We start from the raw sequence: 17,834 nt of genomic DNA, 5'->3' as shown, positions 1-17,834 counted from the left end.
CACCCACAGGATCTAGCATTGGCTGGATTTGTCAAACGACCTTTTGTTTGATTTACTTATCTTTTTAGGGCTGCACCTGTGGCATATGGAAGTTCCCAGTCTGGGGTCGAATTGGAGCTGTAGCTGCTGGCCTATACCACGGCCACAGCAATGCCAGATCTGAGCTGGGTCCGCATCCTACACCACAGCTCAGGGCAACGCCAGATCCTTAACTTACTGAGCAAGGCGAAGGATTGAACCCACATCCTCACGGCTACTAGTTGGGTTCATTACTGCTGAGCCACAACCAGAACTCCCTTAAATGACCTTTTGAAGCTGAGGTTCTGAAATCTTGTCCTATGTTAAAATCGCCCAGGGAGCAAAAAATGCCTTAATGTCCAGCCCCACCGTGGGCAGTTCCATGGAAGGGAGGGGTCCCCCAGCCAGGCTGTCACTCAGGCTGGCCATGGCCTTTCTTGGTGGGCGAATGCCCCCTGCCTGCCCTTGTTGGGCTGCTTCCCACTCAGCAGAGGTTTTAAAGCTCCCCCCGGGGAGTTCTGGTTGTGGCTCAATGGGTTAAGAATTCTAGTATCCATGAGGATGTGGGTTCTATCCCTGGCCTTGCTCGGTGGGTTTAGGATCTGGCATTGCCCAAGCTGCAGTGTAGTTTGCAGATATGACTTGGATCTGGCATTGCTGTGGCTGTGACATAGGCTGGCAACCTGATTCGACCCCTAGCCTGGGAACTTCCATATGCCGCAGGTGTTGCCCTAAAAAATAAATAAATAAATAAGTTAATTAATCTCCCTTGGTCACTCCAACTTGTAAGCTAATGCTCCACTCTTGTCATTGAAATGTGGTGAGACGGACATCATGCCAGCTGAGTTGGGCACTGGTGAGAAATGCAGACTTCTGGGCCCCACCCCAGACCTGCTAAGTCAGAAGCTGCATCTTGACCAGACTCGTGGGTGATTCATGAGCACACTGAAGTTTGTGAAGCAGGACAGGGACTGTGTCTAAGAGCGTCTGTGGACCTGCTGGGCACAGATCCCTCATGCTGCTGCAATTCAGCCTCCACGCTCCGTCAGGCAGTGGTGAGGGGCTTTGGAGGTGCCACAACTGCAGCCTTTGAGGGGCCTCCTCCTGAGGCCTCAGGCCCAATGTGAGGCCTTCATCCACCTGTGGTGTCACCAGGAGGGCACACAAATAAGCCACCCCTGGGAGCCCCTGAGCTGCCAAGGTCTCCAGCAAGGGGGTCTCCCTGGCTGCTTGTTCCCAGTCTGCACAGCCAGCAGGCATGGGGCTGCGGTGCTGTTGGGTTGACAGGATTTTCACCACAGGTGCCATGGCCAAGAATGGTCCCTTTCTCTTCAAATGCCTGTTTTTAGTGGAATACAACCTCTCCTGCTGTCCTGCTTCTAAATTCTGCTCCCAAAGCCCCAGGGCCATGATGGAATATTCTAGCAGGAGCTGAATTTCCTGTGTCATGTGTCTTCACTAGAGTCTGGTGGGAGTGGCCCCCTACACTCCACAGTTGGTCTCTGCCGCCCACCAGGGTGCCTAGTGTCCTGGGCTAATTCACTCTGGTCCTGACATTGTCCCTGTCCTAGAGTCCTAGTCAGTGATCACACTAGAGTCCAGGACAGATTCCCAGGCTCCATTACTCCTTCTCGTGCAAACTCACACCCACAGCTCCGGAGCGCGACCTCTAGCCCTGGCTCAAGGACTGTTTCTCTGAGGGCCTCTCGGTCTCCTCCATCACACCGTCGGGGGCCTGAGCCAAACCTCATCTCCTTCCCCTGCTCACCCCCCCAGTGTTGCTGTGGTGCAGGCCAGCAGCTGTAGCTCCAATTAGACCCCTAGCCTGGGAACCTCCATATGCCGAGGATGCAGCCCTAAAAAAAAAAAAAAGACAAAAAGACAAAAATAAATAAAATAAAACAATGAGCGAATCCTTGTATTGCTACGATTGTGTGCCAGGACTCTTAACAACCCCAGGTTTAGTGTTCTGTCAATTTTCTACAGTACAGCACAGAGACCCAGTCACAATACATATATACATCCTTTCCCTCACATTCTCCTCCAAGATAAGTGACTAGATATATAGTTCCCAGTGCTATACAGCAGGAGCTCATTGCGTAAGGATTTGCTCATTGTTACTAAGACAAATCTCTTCCAGAAGGTGCTCTGAAGTGCACCAAGCCTCACAAGTGTGCCAGTGACACTGGAATCGGGCCAAGAGGGCTCTGTGCCTGCCAGGGGTCCTCCCTAGTTGCACTGCAGTCAGCCGAGGGGCCCTGGGGTATGGACAAAGCATGTCATGGGATGGCAATAGAGACCAGCCAGCTGAAGATCCAGTGGGGATGTGGCACCTCGGCATGCACCGATGTGGGGAAAAGCAGGTCACATCAGACCACATCACCTGATGAGCAACTAACTACCAGCTACCAGCTATCAACTACAAGCATGGCTGGGCATAAGCCCCACATGTTCAGTCAGCCCTTGGAGATGGCCAGGAGTTCACCCGGAGAAGTGGCCTGAGAACCACTGAAGTGACTGTATTTGAATGTCACCGCATGACTTCCATGTCCTCGAGGGGAGGGAGTCTGGGGATAGATCCTTGAGTTCCGCTGTGGCAAAAGAAAGATACGTTTAATATATTTGCCATGCTAACTCCCAGGGGGAGGGCTGAGGAAGTTCCCTAGTGATGCCCCACAACCAGGTGTTCTTCCTCCTGCGTCTTTTTTTTTTTTTTTTTTTTTTGTCTTTTGTCCTTTTAGAGCTGCGCCTGCGACATATGGAGGTTCCCACGCTAGGGGTGGAATTGGAGCTGCAGCTGCCAGCCTACACCATTCCATAGCCATGTCAGATCCAAGCCACGTCTGTGACCTACACCACAGCCGCAACAACTCGGGATCCTTAACCAACTGAGTGAGGCCAGGGATCCAACCCGCATCCTCACAGACACTATGTTGTGTTCATAACCCATTGAGCCGCAATGGGAACTCCATCCAGGTTAAAACTCTGAATGGAAATCATTGAGCTTTGTCACAAAGCCAGTAATTGTGGACTCTTAGGACCTATATACAGCTGTACACTCAATGGTCCCGCTTGCTCTGTTTTTTGATATTCACTTTTTAATTTTGATTTTCTTTTTTTGATTCTGTGATTCTAGTCATCATTGCTGCTTATAGCTCCTGGCATACTTCTAGCAGCAATTACTTCTTTTTTGGGGGATGGCCATCCCCACGGCATGTGGAAGTTCCCGTGCAGGGATCGACCCACGCCACAGCAGTGATAATGCCAGATCCTTAACCTGCTCAGTTACCAGGAACTCCAAAGTTACTTCTTCAAATGGCCTTGGCCTTGGAAGACTTATAACCAATTATGTTAGAATTGTGTGTATTATAAATCAATTATACTTCAACAAAATTTTAAAAAATTATAATAAAAATTAAATGTGTGTAAAGCAAGAGTCCTAAGTTCTTTCTTTATTAGACATTCTTTTATTTATTTTTTATTCTTTCATTGTTTCTTTTTTAGGGCCGCACCTGTGGCACATGGAAGTTCCCAGGCTAGGGGTCAAATTGGAGTTGCAGCTGCTGGCCTGCGACGGGTCCTTAATCCACTGAGGGATGACAAGGGATGGAACCTGCATCCTCATGGGTACTCTCTGGATTCTTAACCCACTGAGCCACAACGGGAACCCCTATACTCTTTTACTTTACTTTTATTTTATTTTATTTTTCACTCTTTTATTTTTATTTTTATTTATTTATTTATTTTTAGGGCCGCATCCGCAGCACATGGAGGTTCCCAGGCTAGGCGTTTAATCGGAGATGTAGCTGCCAGCCTACTCCACATCCACAGCAATGTCAGATCCGAGCTGCATCTGTGAAATACACCACAGCTCATAGCAACAACGGATCCTTAACCCACTGCGCAAGGCCAGGAATCGAACCCTCGACCTCATGGTTCCTAGGTGGATTCGTTTCCTCTGCGCCACGACAGGAACTCCCACTCTTATTTTTATTTTATTTATTTATTTATTTATTTATTTATTTTTGTCTTTTTGCTATTTCTTTGGGCCGCTCCCGCGGCATATGGAGGTTCCCAGGCTAGGGGTCGAAACGGTGCTGTAGCCACTGGCCTACGCCAGAGCCACAGCAACGCGGGATCCGAGCCGCGTCTGCGACCTAAACCATAGCTCACGGCAATGCCAGATCCTTAACCCACTGAGCAAGGGCAGGGACCGAACCCGAAACCTCATGTTTCCTAGTTGGATTCGTTAACCACTGCACCATGACGGGAACTCCCCACTCTTATTTTTAAAGCACACAAGACTCCTGCCTTTGTAACCCCTAAGTTTGCTTCATTCTGGGTCCTCTGTTCCTTTCTAGGTGATTGAGGTTCTTGGAGGCATGAGCCCTGGAAGTGGAGGTGGCACAGTATAGACGAACCTGGTCATTACCGCTTTCTTTTCTTAAAGGAGGGAGGGGACACGGGGGACTCTCCTGGCTGACTCCTCCCTCAAAGGAGGAGGAGATGGGGACCCAGGGTGGGGCCAGCTGGGTCAGCGGTGTCTGAACTCTTTAAGGCGAGGGGACCTGCTGGGCCCCACTGATAGTGTGTAGGTGGCTGGAAAAGGGACCACTGGCTCCTGGATCCTGGCAGCGATGGCCAGCGTGGACAGGGGAGAGCCAAGGGTGGCCCGAGGGGAGCCGCAGACCGTGGAGCAGGACTGGCACTGGTGGTGAGACAGGCACTTGGGATGGGGGTGATGGTGGGGAATTTCAATAAACACCCCCTTTCCTAACATAAGCCCACAGCACAGCAGCTCTGAGAGAGACTCCTTCAAATACACTGAAAGAAGGACACCTAAAACACAAACACCTGCACTCGCAAAGGGACACAGTCTGTGGGTGGACAGGGACGTGTCAGATGGAAACCTGGAGAGTGCACACTTGGCAGGGAGGGGCTCTCCCCCCTCACACACAGACACACACACAGACACACACATGCCTATACCTGCTGGCGCCCCCCGTGGCACCCCCCCGCTTCTGTGACCAACGGGTCATCTCTCAGCTTGGACACAGTGACCCCACTCAGGAAAGTGACACCCCCACTGAAAACGGCACATCTTGGCTCACGGGGATGTCCCCAGCACACTGGCATGGTGAGATGGAACCTTATACACTCTCACACCTACGCTCACATGCATGTGCTCAGACACACACAGACTCGGAGAGGCCCTGGGCTTTTTGTTCAGGGAGGTGATCCCAGTGTCCTCCTGCTTCCAGGATTTTTGTCAACCGCAGCCTGGCACTGGGGAATATCTGCTGCTTCGGCTTTGACATGGACTACACTCTGGCTGGTAGTGGGAGGGGAGCAAGGCAGGGAATCGGGGGCTGGGGGAGCCGAGGGTGGGCGCCCACGGACCTGGGTCTGCCCCGCCCGCAGCCTACAAGTCCCCGGCCTACGAGATGCTGACCTTCGAGCTGCTGCTGGAGCGTCTGGTGTGCATCGGATACCCGCATGAGATCCTGCGCTACTCCTACGACCCCACCTTCCCCACCCAGGTGCCGGGGCTCGCAGGGCAGGAGGTGGTGACTGCTTGTGGTCCCTGGCATCCCATCCACAGCCTCCGTGCCCTCTCCCAGGGGACTGGTGTTTGATGCTCTCTACGGAAACCTGCTGAAGGTGGATGCCCACGGGAACGTGCTGCTGGGCACCCAAGGCTTTACCTTCCTCTCGGAGTAAGGGACCCGGTGGGAGCCAGGATGCTGGAGGAAAGACTGGGGTGGGGGAGGGGTGATTCAGGACACTGCAGGGGCCCCACTGCTGGCTGAATAGAGGGAGAGAAGGAGGGGTCGAGGCGGGAAGTAATGGCAGGGCCTGGCCAGGCCTCTAGGGGGCGCTGGGGAGAGGGCATCAGCCACACTCAGCGCCCCCGCTCCGCAGGGCAGAGATATGGGGCTTCTACCCCAGCAAGTTCATTCAGAGGGACGACCTGCGCGTTTCCATGTTCTCAACACACTCTTCAACCTGCCGGGTAAGGGCTGGATGGGGGTGGGGGAGGTGGTCCTCCAGGGCCCAGCCTGGGGGCTGCTGCCTGGATCCTTGGGCCAGAGACTGATCGGCATCCCTACTCCAGAAACCTACCTGTACGCCTGCCTGGTGGACTTCTCTGGCTGCTCCCGATATATCAAGTGAGTTCCACGCCCTGACTAGTCCTGGGTGACCAGTGGGACACTGTGCCACTCCTGGGCCAGGGGTAGGGGTGGGGAGCCAAGCCCTGAAGTGGGGGCCCCATCAAGGGGCAAAGTCCCCTCCTGAGGGGTTAGAGGGGCTCCAAGAACTCAGTGTGAAAGCCTTCACTGTGGGGGCCCCCAAATTTGTAACTGATGCTTCCCAGGGGGTGACACCCTTCCCAGGAAGGCTGGGACATGAGCCCAGTGTTGGCCTCAGTGTGGTTGGAGGGCTCCCTCTGGCAGGTCTCCAGGGCTGGTGGTCACCGCAGGGCCCCTTATCAGCCTCCCGTCTGTCCCCTCTTGGCCTGATCCAGCTGTGACACTGGCTATCAGCATGGGAACCTCTTCATGTCCTTCTGAAGCCTCTTCCAGGATGTGACAGATGCCATGGATAATGTCCATCAGTCGGTGAGTGGCCCAGGTCCCCAGTCCCGCCTAGGGTTTCACCCCTCTTCCAATTGGGGATGGTGGTCTGCGATTGCCATCTTGGGGCCTTTGGGGACCCATGGACACCCAGCTCTGCTCCCTCCTGCGGGGCTGTCTCAAGGAGAAGACCCTGGAGAACTTGGAGAAGTATGTGGAGAAGGATGTGAGTGGCCACAGACCAGGGTCCTGACCAAGCCTGTCCCTTTGTTGCCAGCTCCCCCAGGGAGCTCCCCTGGCCCAGCCTCCTCCCTCCGGACAGAGCTCTGTGCCCTGGACTTGCTCATGGCTCTCCTGCCTGGCTTGGGTCCCCCTGTCTGGGGAGCTTAGACCTGAGAAGGGGGTCCCAGGACAGCTCAGGGAGGCCCCACCCCTGGAGGCCCTCCTCTTTCCTTCAGGGGAATCCCCATCCTGCTGGGCAAGATGAAGGAGGTTGGGAAAGTGTTCCTGGCCACCAACAGCAGCTACAACTACACTGATGTGAGTGTGTGTGAGGATGGGTGAGGCTTAGCATCCTCTGAGCCAGAGAACTGCTTTCTTCCTAGCCCTGGGGAAACAGAGGCTCTGTGGGAGATGGGGGGGGGTCCCCACCTACCCCCATCACCTTGTTGGTATCTTGGGTTCTATTTCTTGGCCTTTTAAAGTCTCTGTGGATAAGCAGTTTCTCCACCATCTTGCTCCTGTAGTCGCCGGTTTATCCTGTGGGCTGAGGGCAGTGTGGCAGGTAGGGGTCCCTGGCCCAGCCCAGCTGGGTGCCCTGATCCCTGTCCTGTCCCTGCCAGGCCATCATGACCTACCTGTTTGGCACTGGTGAGGTGAGTGCCACGTGCCTGGCTGGGGTAGGCTGTGTCAAGGGCAGGGAGAGTCAGGCCAGGCCACCTGGCTGAGGGCCTGTCCCATGTCCAGCCCTTGAAGGAAGAACCCAGTGTGGGGGAGGGGTCGTTTCTCACAGGTGGGCCCTGCTGGAACTTCCTGAGTAGGCGGGGTCAATGACCTCAGCCAGGTCATGGGAAGAGCAGGGAGGGATTGGGAAGGTCGCTTATGGCCTTGGAGAAGGCAATGAAGAGGTAGAGTTCCTGCTGTAGTGCAGGGGGTTAAGAATCCAGCATTGCTACAGCTGTGGCATAGGTCGCAGCTGTGGCTCGGATTTGATCCCTGGCCTGGGAACTTCCAAAGGCTGTGGGTGCAGCCATTAAAAAAAAAAAAAAAAAAGAGGCCATAAAATATTTGGGGGAGGAGCTGGATGGGACAGAAGGGGGTGAGATGAGCCTGTGGCAGGGCTGGGGAAGGGGAGTGTGACACACTCTGCTGTGACCTGGATGGCAAGTGTGTGAGTAGGTTTCTAACTCAGGGACTGTCCCTTGTCCCTGGGTCTCTGGCTCTGCACAAGGAGAGCACGAGGAGCTCTGGGGGCTGACACAGTCCACACGACATCCACACTGGCTTCTGCTAGTACCTTTGAGTGCTTCCTTGTGCCGGCAAGACTGGGGCTGCTGGGTGGCCAGACTCCTGGTTTTTGGTTTCATCTGGCTGAGAGGCAGGGCCAGGGCATGTAGACGGGCTCCTGATGTGAGGGCTTGGTGAGCTTTAAACCCATCCAGAGCATGGCTGAGCCTGGGCTGCTGCCCCAGCCAGATGTGGGGTGGTGAGGCGGGGCACCCAGGGCTGAGACCCGTGAGCCGGGGCAGCTCAGATTTTCCAGGTTGAGTGCATGTGTCTGCACAACCTCCCCGTTGTCTGTCCTACAGGCCGGGGCCACAGCCAGGCCCTGGAGTTCCTACTTTGACCTGATTGTGGTGGACATGCAGAAGCCACGTTTCTTTGCGGAGGGAACGGTGCTGAGACAGGTCAACACGGTAAGGCAGGGCTAGGGCCATCCACCTGGACCCTTGGGCCACCCCGTGGGGAGGGAGCCTACTTCTCAGGTTTGACCCGCCCTTGGCAGCTACTGCCCTGCTGTCTGTCTGTCTCTGGAGACAGGGACCCAGGGTCCCTTCAGGGCCCTCTGCTGCCTCCTTCCTCCCATGCCCCGTGGTTACCCCCACCAATCCCAGCCCCTAGCCCTCTAATGACACCCCCTGCCCCTTCCAGGACTCAGACAAACTCCGCGTCGACACCTACACCGGGCCCCACCAGCACTGTGCCATCTACTCTGGATGTACCAGCTCCCACAGGCACCGTCCCTAGACTAGGAGCCTGTGTCCCCAGCCTCCCCCTTGGACAGGAAGGGCTGTGAGCCAGTCAATCTCACCGTGGGGCAGGCTCATCGGATGTGGTATGCAAATTGCTCGGGGTGCGGGGGAAGGACATCCTGTACATTGGTGACCACATCTTGGTGGACATCCTCAAGTCCAAGAAGCGGCAGGGCTGGTGGACTTGCCTGGTGGTTCCTGAGCTGTCCCGGGAGCTGGGCATCTGGATCCAAGAGAAGGGTGAGAGGTGGGGTGGGTCATCAGGGGACACTGGCCAGTGGGGCAGAGGCTTTCCCCCTTGTCAACCTCCCCCTCTCCTGCAGGTTTGGAAGTGTCCACTTTGTGGTTTATGAGAGCTGATTTTTTATTTTATTTTATTTATTTTATTTTATTTTATATTTTTCCTTAGGGCTGCAACTGCAGCCTATGGAAGTTCCCCAGGCTAGGGGTCGAATCCGAGCTACAGCTGTTGGCCTATACTATAGCCACAGCCAAGCCAGATCTGAGCCACATCTGTGACCTACACTGCTGGAAACTTTAGCTCACCGAACAAGGCCAAGGATTGAATCTGCATCCTTATGGATACTAGTCAGATTCTTAACCTGCTGAACCACCACAGGAATTCCAAGCCGAGCTATTTTATACCTGAGGAAAAAGAGACCCAGAGAGGTTAAGCAGCTTGCCCAAAATCACACAGCCAGAAGGCTAAAGCTGAGACTAAAATCCGGAGTGCTGTGGTGTTTCTATAGTTCAAGTTCTCCCTCCTCACCCAACCCCTCCACCCCCAGAGCCCTGAAGAATGTGAGAGGAAGGTCACGCCCCCGGCCGGGTCAGAGTTGCTGTGAACCCAAACAATTCAGGCTTGTTCACAGAGCTGGGTTTGAGTCACTGCCATGTGACCTCAGGCAGATCACCTGACCAGTCTCCACTGGTCTCACAGTGCTGCCGTTGCTCTGCTCTGGGTGGAGTCTCACTCGTTGTAAGAAAAGTGTCAGGGAGGTTATGCACACAGCTGGGGGCTGGGCCTAGACCCCCATGATCTGGAGGCCTGGGACAAAGGTGGGCAGGGTTGTCACTCATACCCCCTTTCCCCCACCTTCTCAGAGAGAATGGAGGAGCTGAAGAGGCTGGATGTGCACCTGGCTGACCTGTACCAGTGAGAGTCCTGACCTGTGACTCCGGCCCCTGGAGGGGAGCAGGATGGAGGGTGGTAGGCCATGTCCAGGCCTGGCAGTGGGCCGTGGCCATGAAAGTCAGGAAATCCTGATCTGTGTCAGGCTGGGCTTCTTCAGTAACCTGGAATTTGGGACCCCACTGACCCCCCTGGGACACTCGACTGTGACCTCTAGGCCCTTCCTCCTGACCCACCTGGCATGGACTCAGGATGCTTACCCTCCCCAACACGGCTCCCCACCAGCCCAGCAGCGCCATTGGGTGCTGATAGCGGGTCCCTGATCCTGGAGCAGTCTGGGGAGGCCGTGTCTGGAGCTGGGGGCCTGGCTCCTCTCCTCCTGGGTCATGTGGATATTTTTGCACCAGGCACATGGATGGAAGCAGTTATGACCTTCAACTCCTCAACTCCACCAAGAGAGAGATTTGGGTAAGAGCCAAGGGCCCAGTGAGGAGGGCGGGACCGTGATCCGCTCTGGCCCGGGTTCCCAGAACCCAGTGATTCTCTCGGGCTCAGAGAAGCGCTGCTTGCCCTTGTCAGCCAGCGCCCTCTGCTGGCCCAAGTCCCAAATGACTGCAGTGTGCTCTTGAACAGCTGAGTTAGTTCAGCCTGTGGGGGTGATTTCTCCAGCTTGGCCCGGGTCCTCAGTCTTTACCCCTAACTTCGAGAAGTGCCTGCCTCTTGGGTTGGGTCCTCGTGTGACCAACTAGTCAGCTGGCATCTGGGGTCAGCCAGACAAGGGCCGGAGAAGATGGGGATTGAGAGCCCTTGAGCTGATGGGTCTGGGAAAGAAGAAAGGAAACCTTCCCTTAGGGCATTACTGACCAGCCCCCAAAGCTGGGAGGGTCTCCTCCGACTGCATCAGGGGATTCAGGCAATTCGGCTTTTCCAGGCCCCAGGGACTGATAATGAAGGATCTTTGGCCCTTCCACAGCCCTGCGAGGTGGGCTGGGCAGGGATTGTCACCCTCATCTTACAGATGAGAAAACCGGGCTGGAACGAGCATGATCTTGGTCCCTCTAGGAGTAATATCTGGGCTGGTTTTCTAGACTCTAAAAGCAGGGACTGTGGAGTTCCCGTTGTGGCTCAGCTGGTTAAGAAACCAACTAGTATCCATGAGGACGTGAGTTTTATCCCTGGCCTCCCTCAGTGGGTTAAGGATCCTGCGTTGCTGTGGCCTTGGTGTAGGCTGGCAGCTGCAGCTCCGATTCGACCCCTAGCCTGAGAACTTCCATATGCCATGAGTACAGCCCTAAAAGCAATTAAAAAAAAAAAAAAGTAAAAGCAAGGGACTGTGACGAGGTAGGAGTCTAAGAGGGGGGCTGGGCATGTGGGCCTCTGCAAAGCCCTTGATGGGGGCATCAGAAGGTAACTCAGGCTGAGAGTTTAGCTTGGGGGTGGGGGGGGGTCACTTTCCCAGGACCAGGGGGGAGACTAACTGTGAAGAAAGCAGGGAGGGGGCCCATGGCAAAGTGGGGAGAGCTGGCCCATCCCAAAGACTCTGGTTGGTGGAGCAAGGGCCTCAGTGGCCTCAGGTGACAGACCCGGGAGGGTGGAGCTGGGCTGGAACCCAAAGGTGGGCTCACTTGCGGGTGAAGCAGTTTCCGGGGGGGTGGGGACCTTGAATCAGTGAGCTGTCCCTCTGCCAGAGAGTCACCCGGGAGCTGGACCTGAGCTATAGCACGATGGGCAGCCTGTTCCGCTGTGGCTTCCGCCAGATGCTCTTCTCCAGCCAGCTGATGCGCTACGCTGACCTCTATACAGCCACCTGCCTCAACTTCCTGCACCACCCGCTCAGCTCGCTGTTCCGGGCGCCCCAGGAGCTGGTGGGTCCCTAGAACTCCCCCAGCATCCCTGACCCTTTACCTCAGAAGGACCCACTGGTCCCCAGCCCCTGCCAAGAGGTTTTCAGGTCACCAGACCCACCGTTCCACCTCCAGGCACCAGCCTTGCAGATAACTGTCCGCATCGCGAAAAATAGATCAGGAGGGGTTATAGCAGTACAGATAGGATGCCTCCTCTGGGAAGTCCTTCTCCTCCCAACCTTAACTCCTGCTTTAAACTGAGACTCCATTACCACTATTTCCCTTGTATATATGACACTGGTTTCAAGGGAGAAAGCTATGGTCCCCCACCCTCACATATACATACAGTGATTGCAGAGGAAGTGGACCAAATAGCAGATGATACAGTAAATGCTCCAGCTGGTTTTCTTTGGGGAGACCAGAGATGCTTCTGGGTCAAGAGTAGAGAAATAGAGGCAGCAGTGATGCCACGGGGTTCATGGGGTCCATAAGTGCATAGCTCCCCGGAGCATGAGCTTCCGGTCTCCCAAAGATCGGTTGGTCTTTCTTTTTCCTTTTTTTTTTTTTTTTGTCTTTTTAGGGCTGCACCCTCGGCTCATGGAGGTTCCCAGGCTAGGGGTTAGATTGGAGCTATAGCTGCCGGCCTATGTCAGAGCCACAGCAACATGAGATCCGAGCCACGTCTGTGACCTACACCATAGCTCATGGCAATGCTGGATCTTTAACCCACTGAGCGAGGCCAGTATTGAATCTTCATCCTCATGGGTACTAGTCAGAGTTGTTTTAGCTGAGCCATGGCAGAAACTCCAGGGGTCACTATTTCCATCTTTAACAATGTACTGTCTGCAGTCAAGGATTTGGACTTGAAACTAGTTCTCTGGAGCTCCCCGGGCCCTGCTGCCATTCTCAACTGCCTTCCTGATAGTTGAGAGGAGAAAAACCATTTTATGTGTCTTGCACTGGGCTGGGCTGGAGTTTTGTTTGTTTGTTTATTTTCACTTTACGGCTGCACCTGCAGCATATGGAAATTCCCAGGCTTGGGGCTGAATCGGAGCTGCAGCTGCCAGGCTACACCACAGTCATGGCAAGGCCAGATCTGAGCCGCATCTGCTACCTAAGCTGCAGCTCACGGCAATGCTGGATCCCTGACCCACTGATCGAGGCCAGGGATTGAACCCACATCCCCAAGGACACTATGTTGGGTTCTTAACCTGCTGAGCCACAACAGGAACTCCTGCTTTTTTTTTTTTTAATTGATTCTGCTGAATGATTAACATAACCCAGCCAAATAGTCTTTCTTCTCCTCATTTACCATTGGTGAATTGGAAGTGCAAGGAACCTGGGTAACTTGCTGTTGCACTGCTGGTAGACAGACTGCATCCAGGGCTGCTGAACTTAGCGGAGGGGCTCTGTCCCCTGCACCACACTGCCGCATGCTGGGGGAGTGGAGCTCACAGAGCAGCCTCATCTCATCTCTGGGCTTTTAGATGAACAGGGCTGGAGAATCCCTGTAGGCAAAGCTGGGGGTCCAGGGCCTAGGTTTTTTTTTTTGTGTGTGTGTCTTTTTAGGGCCAAACCTGAGGCATATGGAGGTTCTGAGCCGTGTCTGTGACCTACACCACAGCTCACAGCAATGCTGGACCCTTAACCCACCGAGCGAAGCCAGGAATCGAACCTGCATCCTAGTGGATGTCAGTCAGATTTGTTTCCGCTGCACCACGATGGGAACTCCTCCAAGGCCTAGATCTTGTGCTGTTAGATATCATTGCTAAAGTCCAGAACAGTCAGGTGAAGACAATGGCCCCGAAGGGCCACAGGTGAAAGAACATGACCTTTACCTAGCTGGGCCTGCCTGCGAGTTTTGAGGAAGTGAGGTCCATCTGCCAGAACCTTCCTTCTCCTGCTGACCCTCCCGGGCTCCTTCTTCTGTACCCTCACTGGGCAGGAAGCTGGCCACTGTGGTCAGAGGGTGGGCTGGGGGTGAGTCTATGGAGAGCTGAGGGCTCTGGGAAGCCTCACCAAAGATGGAGTTTCTCCACCTCCTGCTGCATTTGTCCCTACAGATGCTGCAGGAGTCAGTTGTGGATCAAGAACGGGCCAATCTGGACCCCGCCTCCTGCCTCCTCTCTTGCAGCCGGAGGATGAGTCCCTGGGAGGTGGGAGGGGTCCCCTGGCTGGCCAGAGGCTTGGAGGCTACCATGGGCCAGAGCTGGGGTCCCAAGGGAGCAGTATCACCCCAGGGAGCATTTTGGAGATTTGCGGGAGCTATTTTGTCTTCAGGTACAACCACTCCTATTTATATAGAAATACGTGTTATTTTACCATACGTATTATATGTGTTATAGTTGGGTATTACATTTCTTTTTTTTCTCTTTTTTCAAAGGTCTTCTTTTTTAGGGCTGCACCCTTGGCATATGGAGGTTCCCAGACTGGGGGTCAAATCAGAGCTGGAGCTGCCAGCCTACACCACAGCCACAGCAATGCGGAATTCCAGTTGTGTCTGCGATCTACACCACAGCTCACAGCAATGCCCAACCCTTTAATCCACTAAGTGAGGCCAGGGATCAAATCCACAACCTCATGGATACTAGTCAGATTCATGTCTGCTGAGCCACGCTGGGAACTCCCTGAATTCTTTTTTTTTTATTTATTTATTTTTTATTTTTTTGGTCTTTTTAGGGCCACACCTGTGGCATTAGAAGTTCCCAGGCTAGGGATCAAATTGGAGCTATAGCTGCCCGTCTACAGCACAGCCAGAGCAACGGCAGATCTGAGCTGCATCTGCGACCTGCCCCGCAGCTCACAGCAACACAGATCCTTAACCCAGCTAGGCCTGGGATTGCACCCGAATCCTTGTGGCTACTAGTTGGGTTCTTAACCCTCTGAGCCACAATTGGAATTCCTCACTGCTCATTCTTTAATGCCTTCTGTATGCCCAACAGACAGGGAGAAAATGAATTGTAAATGACTTTATTATCTAGCCCAGGCGAAGCTCAAACTCAGGTTCATTAATAACCTTTAATTAGTGGTTTGTGACTCTTTCCCTTCCCAATCCACCAGAGGGCTGGACAGCTCCCATCTGTAACTGTGTGTCCTCTGGTCCTCTTTACCTCCTGTCTCCATCCCAGCCCAAACTAGGGCATTCAGACACGTTTTCTACCCCTGGTTGGGGGGTCACTGTGTGAACTTGGGAAGGTTCCATAATGAGCTCTCTTTGTTTCTTATCAGGCTGAAGGCCAAGAGAGAGACGAGGACCAGGAGGGCTGCCTGGGGGCTGCGTGAGTCCTGGACACGGGCTGGCATCAGTGTCATCTTCTACTTGAGACATTTTCCAGATAAGTGGTTTCAGGAACAATATGGAAGATGGAAAAAGCAAACATGTTGAAATCTCCTAAGAGTAACAGTTTGGGAGCCCAGGAACACTTCTTTTAGGGAGGAGGGTGTATTGCTCTCATCCTGGGAGCCATTCCACCTCCCCCAAACCCCTGCCGCCACCCCGCTCTGTGCCATTGGGAAATGTGTGTAATAAGTGGAATGATTTTACCTGTTCCCTGAGCGTATCGTTTCACCGCCAATTTCTATTCATTTCTTTCTTTCTTTTTTGTCTTTTCTTTTTAGCCACACCCACAGCATATGGAGGTTCCCAGGCTAGGGGTCTAATCAGAGCTGTTGCCGCCAGCCTACACCACAGCCACAGCAATGCCAGATCCGAGCCGTGTCTGCAACCTACACCACAGCTCACGGCAACGCCAGATCCTTAACCCACTGAGGGAAGCCAGGGATGGAACCCGCAACCTCATGGTTCCTAGTCGGATTCGTTTCTGCTGCGCCATGATGGGAATTCCCATTTCTTTTTAAAAATAGTATTTCTGGGCACTGTGGATTCTATTGCTAGTAACAACACCTGATTGGCTACTACAAAAGGCAGTAAATGCGATGGCCCAGATGTCTTTGAACTTGATGTGTACCTGCATCAAAAATCATAACGTCACACTGAAGACTTCCCTTCGTGGCTCAGTGGTCAATGAACCCAACTAGGATCCATGAGGATGCGAGTTCGATCCCTGGCCTTGCTCAGTGGGCTAAGGATCCGGCGTTGCCGTGAGCTGTGGTGTAGATTCCAGATGCAGCTCAGATCTGGCATTGCTATGGCTGTTGGGGTAGGTTGGCAGCTCTAGCTCTGATTTGACCCCCTAGCCTGGGAACCTCTGTATGCTGTGGGTGCAGAACTAAAAAGAAAAAGCAAAAAAAAAAAAAGAGTCATACTCAGATTAAAAACTTTTTTTACCAAAAAAATCAAAAAAACTTTATGATTTTTTTTTTGGTTGCACCCAATGTATATAAAAGTTCCCAGGCCAGGGACTAAACTCTCGCCTCAGCTGTAACCAGAATCACAGCAGTAACAATGCCAGATCCTTAACCCACCAAGCCACCAGGAACTCCTTGATTATTTTGGTAGAAGCTGCTCTGTAGTGTTAAGCTCTAGCCCTCCATTGATTTGATGTCACTGATTTGAGTCTGCTTTTTGTGTTAATGGTATCATCTGGCATTTACATGGAGGCTTAGAAAGAATATATCTATATGTTTGAAATGACAAAAAAATTCTTGAAGGAGTAGGTCTGTGACAGTTCAGTAGTTTTGTTTTCTGTGGATAAATAAGGGAAACATTTGGAAGATGTGTGTGTTCAGAGAGTTTGCAGTCATTTTTTTATATCTCTTCTGCATTTCAGAAGCTTCTAGGCCTTTCATTCTTCGTCCTGGGTTGATTTTTGGGCCCCAGAGTCTACAGAGGCAGGTTCTTGAGCAAAAGGAGCAAATATGCCCAGCTGTGTGCCTTTTAACACTAGAGTTTTTTATTTTTTTATTTTTTTATTTTTTTATTTTTTTATTTTTAGGGTGCCACCTGCAGCACATGAAGTTCCCAGGCTAGGGGTCGAATCCAAGCTATAGCTGCCGGCTTGCACCACAGCCACAGCAACATGGGATTCAAAGCCAGGTCTGCAACCTACAACACAGCTCATGGAAATGGGATCTTTAACCCACATCCTCGAACCCGCATCCTCATGGATCCCAGTTGGGTTTGTTAACCACCGAGCCAAGAAGGGAACTCCACATGCTAGAGTTTTATTCAAGGGCTAGAGAATAGCATTTCTTCAGAAAAATTGCTCAGTTTCTAGGGCCCAGACTTTTCTGGGAAGGTGCTAAAATATGGTACAGTAGCTAACACTACAAAAATCAACCCTTAGAAATCCCTCCTAGGGTAGAGAGAATGCAGAAAGGGCTGGGGGATAAAGGGCCTGGCAGAAGACCCTTAAGGGATCTGAGGAAGAGAGTGAAGGAGAGGGAGGGGGAGGAGGGAGGGGAGGAGGGAGAGAGATCCTGCAAAAGAAGAGATGGCCAAAGGACCCTTCTCACGCTTTTCCCTCTGCGGGAAACATCCCTGCCTCTGCTCCTCGTTAAACCTGCTCTTCCTTCAGATCTCAGGGGCCTCCCTGATGTAGGAGACTAGACCTGTTCCTCAGTCTCCACAGCCTTTCTCAGGATTATCACACTTTGACATTTGTGACTAACACATGTCCCCACTAGACTCGTGGCTCCTGGGGACAGGCCATTTGGGTCATCTCTGGCTTTGAGTATCCTGTATGTTTTAGTGAGTGCATCATGTAACCTGGTTTATTATTACTCTGGGTTGGCCTGTGGGATTGCATGCTTTTGAAGATACATTGTAAGATAAGAGAAAGTGGGGAAAGGCTATAAAGCTTTGGATTGGAACTCTCCTAAACTCTTAGGATCTCATCTGGAGCAGGGTAGGGGGGCTTCTCATCTGGGGGCTACTCATTTTTTTTCCTATGGTTTTCTATGGTTGCCCCTACAGCACATAGAGTTTCCTGGGCCAGGGATTGAAATTGAGCTGTAGCTGCAACTCGCTGCAGCTGTGGCAGTGCTAAATCTTTTAACTCACTGCCCTGGACTAGGAATCGAAACCTGCCTCCACAGTGACTGGAACTGCTGC

The 17,834-nt window shown here is 53.0% G+C and overlaps 1 protein-coding gene across 1 annotated transcript; it reads left to right on the top strand.

The window, feature by feature from the left end:
• The first annotated feature begins 4,598 nt into the window (after window positions 1-4,598).
• On the top strand, window positions 4,599-14,580 carry NT5DC4 (5'-nucleotidase domain containing 4). The gene is given in 17 exon segments (XM_085016041.1): window positions 4,599-4,732; window positions 5,280-5,353; window positions 5,440-5,553; window positions 5,636-5,735; window positions 5,941-5,993; window positions 5,996-6,031; window positions 6,134-6,188; window positions 6,545-6,638; window positions 6,748-6,823; window positions 7,054-7,133; window positions 7,436-7,468; window positions 8,402-8,525; window positions 8,743-8,811; window positions 8,915-9,085; window positions 9,950-10,001; window positions 10,385-10,445; window positions 13,885-14,580. Coding segments are annotated over 17 exon segments (1,551 nt in total). The 5' UTR covers window positions 4,599-4,655; the 3' UTR covers window positions 14,167-14,580.
• The last annotated feature ends 3,254 nt before the right edge of the window (window positions 14,581-17,834 follow it).

This window comes from Sus scrofa, chromosome 3 (assembly GCF_054392235.1).
Source record: "Sus scrofa isolate SSC_HxYL_T2T_F1_AM1 chromosome 3, Sscrofa_HxYL_maternal_Yorkshire_Landrace_v2.0, whole genome shotgun sequence".
Taxonomy (NCBI): domain Eukaryota; kingdom Metazoa; phylum Chordata; class Mammalia; order Artiodactyla; family Suidae; genus Sus; species Sus scrofa.
Note: the sequence above shows the minus strand (reverse complement) of the source record. Positions and strands in the feature narration are given on the sequence as shown.